Below are 8,842 nucleotides of genomic sequence, written 5' to 3'. Positions count from 1 at the left end.
AGTCACATTTGAAATATCTCCATGAAATAAGTCTAAAACGCACGAAAACGAGTCGACGAGCTTCACAAGGCATTTATTGAGGTGCCGATACTGTCTGGTAGCTACAACAATACTGTAATTACTGTTACGTGTCGCTAGTATATTAAAGCGCCAAGAGCGAGAGCTCAGTTCTCATATTTACTATTATGTCACGCTAGCACATTACAGCGCCGACAGATAGAGCTTAGCTTCCATAATTACCATCATGTTTCGCTATCGTTCAACAGTTATTGCCAACTGTTAAATTCACTCAGTCATTTCGTCACTCACTCATCATGTTGAAGGCACCAAGAAAGGGGGAAGATCCCTCAACTGAGCCCGAAGAAGGTCCATTCAGTAACCTCGCAAGTAACAAAGCACTGCAGCATCGTCTACGACTCTTCTTCCTCCAGGTCACACGGTATCTTCAGCAATCAATACGGGCCCCTAGAGTTGCTTGTCCGTGCGACGCGAGAAGTCTGCGTCCGCTTCAATTCAATTCTGTGTTGAGCATAATCTGCAATTAAAAGCCGCTTGTGTTTAAAAGCACGACGCAGTCATAGCTTCCCCACGTGGCACTACGCGAAGAAGTGGCGAGAGCTTTAAAACCTCCCCGTCGCGTGGATATATAAGGCAAGCACTTGCTGTGACCCGACCGCAGTGAACCGACCATAGTGAACCGATCTAACCATCTACCAGTAAAAGCCATGACACACGGGTCTCGATCTGCCCTCAGCACGAACGCCATGGAACAGTCGGTATTTTGAGGAGAGCCGCCACGGAACGGTCAAACCTTCGTTCGTGCGCGTATTCAAAAGGCTCATTTGTAATATCATTTCGCGCTCACTCACGCATAACTGCCGCTCAGTGTTTTAGTATATACTGTGACGACGACACGTAGCCATATATTCGGCAGCCTAGTTAAAAATACACGTGTGCATAATTGAAAAGAAATCAGCAGATTAGATAGTGATTACAGTGAAGCCAATTGGAATAGTAATCAAAAGAGACACATCAGGTACGCAGTAAATCAACACACTTTGTCGGCAGTTTACAAGGTACATCATTATATATTATTAAATGAGCTAATCACACGGGCAAACTTACGCTCTTTCGATCTAACACTTCGAAACCGTACAGGCCTGCAAGAGTCGATCGGGCAAACTTACGTTCTCTCTCCATCTAACACTTTGACTCCGTACAGGCCCACAAGAGTCGATACAAGTGACACAATTCGTCAAGCACATTGTTAAGGCCAGACAACAATATATCGAATAATCGACTATAAATACATTTCATCAAGTCCTTCAAAGCTCGAAGGCTTATCATTTATGACTCTTGCCTATGACTAGTCCTTTTTACTGTTCCCATAAATAATTAGAGACATAATTGATTACTTACCAATTTCCATAAACATCTTACACACTATTAAGTATAGTCATTCCATCTATCAGGCATACTTGATTCAAACAACATTTCTCATGCTACCTCATGAGCATGATTGACCACACTGGCTGATATTTATAACATCAGCATAACCTCAATTTCAAGATACACAGTAATAACCAAATAATCTACGATAATCAAGAACACAAAGAAACACCCTCATTACTGCAATAGAATAATCTTCTCTCTCAACAACAGTGCAATATTATTATAATATTTGACAAATAATAAACATTGTTTTTACATAATACATAATATTTTTCAGCCCATCAAATTGCTATTTCCTTTTAAGCTATCCTGACGAGAGACTAATACACTGAACTATTGAATTGGCAGTTCGAGCCATAAACTAAACCTTTAAAATCGAACACACCTGTTGCGACGACTTTCTAAGGCCCAAGAGGACACCAAAAGACTACCATATGCACGTATTGCCAGCAACAGTATTCTGTGGCTGCATAACCCAGATTTAAGCAATTGTCAGTCACAGAGAGTAAACGTTTCAAGGAAGAGCAAGGACTATGGTCAAACTGGCTTAGCTCCCGACTACACTTACAAGTGCACCACCCCCGGAAATTGTAACAGATGCTCTGGGCGGCATCATACACCACTACATAATGAACAGTAACTCCTATTCAAGTAATTATAGATAATCGCAGTCTTCAATTGAAGAAATAATTAAATCGTCTTAATGACATCAAACACATTGGTGCCAATCTCAAAAAACAGAAGGAAATGTCAGACGCGGTAATCGTGATCCACCGACATCGCCATTTGCAGATACAAGATCATGAGGACAACTAGGTCCTACAAGGAATTCATTGGATTGACAACGACAAGGAAGTATCAATTATTTGACTAATGGAGCCGAGGCACAAGATATGCTTCATTAATAGCAATCAGGACACTAAACTGCTGAGCCGCTGCATGGTGGGCGGTTTCCCAGTAAGAAAAATGGCAGTTAATTCATAGTGCTGCCCTCACCGCCATCAAGCCGTCAGAAAGCAAGAAGTGTAAATTGTATTGCTAATTGTACAATATAAAATTAATTACAATCGAGTCTTCAAGAAGATGCACTCACCCTTTCAACAACACCTTGAATGGATCCTCGCCACATTACCAATAACTGAGATTCAAGCCTTCTCAGCAAATACTCCTTGGAAAAAACACGAATTCACCTCTGTGGAAGTATTCAACAAGAGTACAGCAGATAAAGGTATTGGAAGAATAACTCAAAGGGGCTATAAGGGACGAAAACAACATGTACAAGGATAGCATGTTGTATTTTTTACGTCATCGGAACTCGCTTGCAATTATTTGAGAACCGTTTCCTAAGGAATTATCCAAGTGTAAGAAGAATTGTGAATTCATATGTCATACTACTGAAGGCACACGTCAACTCTGCCGTGACAATAAGTAACAAATCCTTTAATAGCTTATATTCAACTCACCTTGGTCACCTACATACCTTGGCACAAACGACAGCCATATTGGATCTTGGCGGACGACCTTCAATATAGTCTCACACTCTACGATGCATTACATGTGCATGACAGAAAGGGAATCCATGCTCAACATTTAACGGGCCAATTACCGCTGTCTCGAGTAAACCGTCAAACCGTTATCAAACACAGGTGTTGACTATGCCAGTTACTTTAGTAATAAAACTCTAGACAGAGAGAAGTAAAATTTCGAGAGATGGATTTATCGTGGCATTCCGACATTTTTCAGAAGCATCCTACAAATTGTACACAAGGTTCCCAAGAACAATAACAGACAGCTAAGACCATCTTGAACGACTACTCTCTATGGGAATTAAATCCATCCACTACTCTCACATGGGAGGAGAATGGGAAGCAGTGGTAACCTCCGCCAAGTTTCACATAAGACGCACCATTGGAGAAACGATATTTGAAAAAATTACCACACTCCTTGCCCAAATTGATGCGATCCTCAACACAAGGCCATTAAAATCAATGCGCGATGACTCCAAAGACCATTCAACACTTACCGGACATTCGTATTGGAAGCCCACTTACTACTATCTCAGAACCATCTCCAAAGGATTTGTCAATTTCAGGATCAACCCGCTGGAAGCGTATAAGCAAGTGTACAACAACTCTGGTTACAGTAAAACACGACTTGCAACAACAACTGTTAAGTTCAAGACAGCACTACCCATGGAATGAATTTCATGTTGGCTCATTGGTGCTCATTACAAACGAACGATTACGTCCCTGCAGGTGGCCACTCGTCAGAGTCAGAGCAATTCACAAACTGGCAGTCCTACCTATCCAAGAGAATGACGGGAATCATCAACTACAGTGCTGATGGCAGGCGGAATGTTCAGGATCGAATTACCCAACAATAAAAAAATTTATTGTTTATTATAATATGATTCCGATACATTATATCTATATTATGGCGTAATATTTGAAGTATTCGTTACGAAAATTCGTTACGAAGCTAGCTTTTCAAGAATTCACTAGAGTTTCCATGAATTACAACGCTAAATGTACTTAATAATATATAAGGAGCACCAGACGACGAAGAAAATTAGTCTTGTTGAGCAAATCAAGTGAAATTAGTGCCCGTCATACCAGTGAAAATTATACACCTCTAAGGGAATCCGTGCAAGGTATACTCATTTGTTTACATTATTTATTATCTATTGCTGACCAGCTATCGATGCGTTCTCCGCAACGTGATAATAGTCAGATTGCATTGAGGGCAACGATAGAGACTGGCATCTCCAGCAATTTGTCGATATCACATTATACTTTGCGGCTCGGCGCCAAAACTATCGGCCAGGCCGTTGTAACTTGATTATTATCAGATCGCTAAAGAAGGCGCTAAAGAAGCTCATACTAGTTTTACGCATTTTATTTGTAAAATATTTATTTTACATAAAGTATGTAATTTAATTTAATATTATATTAAATACTATATTTTGTAGGTATTACAATTATCGTGTTAAAAATTTTTCATCGTTTTATATAAAATACTATATACTAATATTTATTAAAAATATTGTTTGTATTCATTATAATGAATATAAAATCACATTTATATCACGTTTTAAATAAACTGTCTTATAGAAATATTTAAAAAAAATAATCGCATAAGTTAACATGATAACTATTGACTAAACTAGACATCTATAAAGATGAAATTAATTTTTTCTTATATAGTTTAATGATTCTTAAGAGAATAGATTAATGTTTCATACCATATGTTGTAAGGTTAAACATCTTACAAGTAGAATTTCAATTAAATTGATGAATAACAACATCGAATATTAAATAATACCACCAATCGCAGAAACTTTTCATATTTATATAAATAACATGTTAGATGAAATTTTTTGTACAGATCGTTCAAACAATTAGTTGAGAGGTAATTTATAATAAGATAATTATATAATGATATTAAATTATATTTTTTGTATATAATAAATTCTTATTAACTAATAAATATAAATGACTAAATAAAATAATATAAGTTTTCATAGAATATAAGGAAACTTTTTGTATCTTAAACAAATACTTCTATATTATCACATTGATTTCTTAATATTGAAAAAACTATATATTCTTAGAAGATAATCAATATTCTATGAAAATAAATAAAATGTTGCTAGATACATAAGAATAATGGTTATAAACTTTCAGGATATATTACAGAATTACATTAAATTATTTATTATAAATGAAAGTAATTAACATATAAGCAATATATTTTTATTACTGTTTAAACTATTTCTATAAAGAGTAAAGAAATTATAATTAATTTAATATGTGTAACTGAAAGTAAGGCTTTATGATTTCAAAACTCTTTCATCAATAAAATATAAGAATATTATCACACGTACAATATGTTACAATATGCAAGTTATAATACATCCAAATATATTATACAAATAAAGTAAATGAACAATATAAAATCATAATACATCATACTATATTATAAAAGTTTACTAATCTACTAAATTTTAACCAAATTCTAAAATTTAACAAATTATATATAATGCTATAGTAAAAATAATCTAAGCAAACGTAACTTTTCAATAAAATTTTATTTTATAATACTTATTTTTATACACGAGTTTCATTAAGTTTATTCCATAAAGAATATATTTTTTAAATTTAGGAAGAATAACAATTTTATTACATATTTGTTGTAATATTTTAGTATATAATTAGTAGGAGATTAAAAAAAATGTATATATTTAAAAAAATATTATAATAATATAAATAAATTAAATTATATATATATATATATATATATACAACTAAATTATGAAAACATGAGTAATGTAACAAATTTACCTTTATTAAAAATCTATAAAATAACTTTTGGTATAATTAATGTCATTAGCTTAAATTTAATTAATTTTGTTAAAAGTACAAAATATAATTATTTTTTTATATATTATAAAAAGTAACATATTTACATTAAAGATACAATTAAGAGAATTAGGTTGCTTAGCCACTTAAAAGTGGAAATAGATAAAATATATTTATAAATAATCTGAATCCTACCAAAAACTTTAATAATACTTTTAATTTATTAATCATCATATTTATTATTTATAACGAGTTATTTAATTAAAGCATAACTAAAAAACATTATTCATAAGAAAACTACTATAATATTATTTGAAGTTTTAAGTACAATTTGAAATAAAATAAAGAATAAAATTAAATTTCTAATCAAACATTTATTAGCCTCTTAATTTATTAAAATAGCAGAGATATATAATATTAGTATCAGCATATTGTTCATGATATAGATTCAATACTATTATATACTTAACGTTTCTAAGAATTAAAAAAAAATTGTTTATTCTAAACATATACTTGATTTATTTTATTAGCTAACTGAATTAAATATTTAACCTAAGATTTAAATAATAAACAATATTCCAATAATTAACAACTTTCTTCTATATAGAACATTATTATATATATATATGTAGTACTTCTATTCTTATTTCTTTTTTAAATACCGTCAAATATAAATATACTAAATACAAATTGTCTATACCTACGAAGCTTTTTTTATTTTATTGAAACTTACAAAGTAATATATTATTCTTTTAATTTTTTAATTTTTTCTTTTTTAATTAGGCACATTAGGTTAATAAATAATTTCTTATGAGAATAAATTTTTTAAAAAATATTTCTATTCTATTTATTATATTTAAAATACTGAATAATTTTTATTAAACACTAATAATTTAAATATATAAAATACAACAATATCTAATTGAATTATAGATAATGAAAATTTTAAATGAAAATTACTTTATATAAATTATTTTATATTTGCAGGAGTTGGAAAATTTGTATCGAAAATATAAGGGTTAGTAAATATAAAAATCTATGATATATTATAAATCGATATCGAATAAACAAATTAAATTATTATAAATAAATAAATATATTTATTAGATGTACCATTCTTCTACTAACATGATATTTATAATTCATTTAAATATATACATATCATATTTTATTCAAATCTTACTGTTTTACAACGTTTGTATGTAATATTCATAATAAAACTACAAATATTGAAAAATAAATTCACAGAATATTATTTCATTTAAAATATTTAACCAATCATTTAATGTTTATATAATTAAAATCCGTTTCTTGATAATTCATTAAAGAGTATTTTTTTATAAAATTTTGTTATAAAATTCTTTAATTTTATTGTTATTTATTTTTAAATTGTTTTCGAGTGGAAAAATTTATAATAAGACTATAAACAAATCTTTTTTACTATTATTATTTGTTCGGATACTCTATGCTTAAAATTTATTAAAGTAAATTACAAATATTATTATTAATATTATTTCATTAGAAATAAGTCGTTTATTTTATAAACATCTAATTTAATCATGTACTAATAAAGAAGGTACAAATTTTAGTTTGTGTTTTAACAAAATTTATCAAGTATTATGTATACATTTTATAAGGAACTGGAATAAAAATGTTTAAAAATTTAAGTGTTCTTTACAATTTTGGGATTTTGTTTAAATATATAAATCTTACTTTAATCAGGAAATAATATTTTTTTGAATGTATCTCACTGATTATCTGATTCGGAAACAAGTGTGGATAAGTGGAAGGCGTCATGCTTCAATTCAAATACACTATGTATATAAATTTATATTATGAATTTTTCTTTGAAATTATAAATGGCTCTTTGACTTTTAATGAAAATTTTTAGATTGTTTTAAGTTATGTGCTTGAACGAAAATGATATTAATGAAATATTAATCAGTTAATTATATGTAAATATGTAGTTAATTCATATAATTATATATATATATATATATATATATAGATTTAAAGACAAACTTATAAAACTACAAATAATTTAAATAAACTTTTAATATCTTATTAATATCATTTTCTCTAGATGCTTTATGTAATTTAAACTTAATTTATCGAATACCTAATTATAGATACACAAAATTTAGAAAATTTATTCATAAATTAATACTTCTATATCAAAATCGTATTAAATAGTTTTGTTAAATATAAGTAACAAAAAAATTCACGAGAAATCATATATATTTTTGTAAATATGATTACTATATTATTATGCAATTAATATTCAAAAGCTAAATATATAGTTCGTTTTTATTATTATATTATCTTTTTATTAATTAAAACGAAATTTATTATACTGGCGTATTTTTATATTCTTGAATACATTGTTAAACATTACAATATGTTTATTATTATTCAAGAATGTTTTTAAATGTATATATACTATTTAATAAGTCTATATATTTCATAAAATAAAATCAGAAAACAATAATGTTTTTACGTTAAATTGATATTATGATTAAATAATTATTTTATTTTTATATGTTTATTTTTAATATGTTAAATTTTTTTGTATTATGCATATAAAATATATTTTCATTTGTTCATGAATTAGTAAATATTATCAATATTTGTTTTTTTTATAATAAAAATTTTATATCAAATTGTACTTTTTTGATCAAGAAAAGTTATAATTATAATATTCATAGAATACAGTTTTAATTCATATATTTTAAGATATTTGTTCGATTTTTAAGGGTTAGTTTATGGCTCGAACTGCCAATTCAATAGTTCAGTGGATTAGTCTCTCGGCAGGATAGCTTCAAAGGAAATAATAAGTGATAAGGCTGAAAAATATCGTGTATTTAGTAAAACAATGTTTATTATTTGTAAATGATTATAATAATATTGCACTGTTGTGTAGAGAGAGAGATAATTCTATTGAAGTAATGAGGGTGTGTTCTTGTATTCTTGATTATTGTAGCTTCCATGGATATGACTGAGTATCTTGAAGTTGAGGTAATGCTGATGTAGTC

General features: G+C 29.0%; 1 protein-coding gene across 1 annotated transcript in view; it reads left to right on the top strand.

The window, feature by feature from the left end:
• The window catches only part of LOC105363935 (uncharacterized), a 21,368-nt gene extending 18,629 nt beyond the window's left edge, over nucleotides 1–2,739 (top strand). The window contains exon 3 of the mRNA XM_011501751.1: nucleotides 2,525–2,739. Within this exon, the coding sequence (XP_011500053.1) occupies nucleotides 2,525–2,739 (215 nt within the window). The remainder of the gene's footprint in view (nucleotides 1–2,524) is intronic.
• Nucleotides 2,740–8,842: the final 6,103 nt, after the last annotated feature.

The sequence above is a fragment of the Ceratosolen solmsi genome, unplaced genomic scaffold (genome assembly GCF_000503995.2).
Source record: "Ceratosolen solmsi marchali unplaced genomic scaffold, CerSol_1.0 scaffold10, whole genome shotgun sequence".
Taxonomy (NCBI): Eukaryota; Metazoa; Arthropoda; class Insecta; order Hymenoptera; family Agaonidae; genus Ceratosolen; species Ceratosolen solmsi.
Note: the sequence above shows the minus strand (reverse complement) of the source record. Positions and strands in the feature narration are given on the sequence as shown.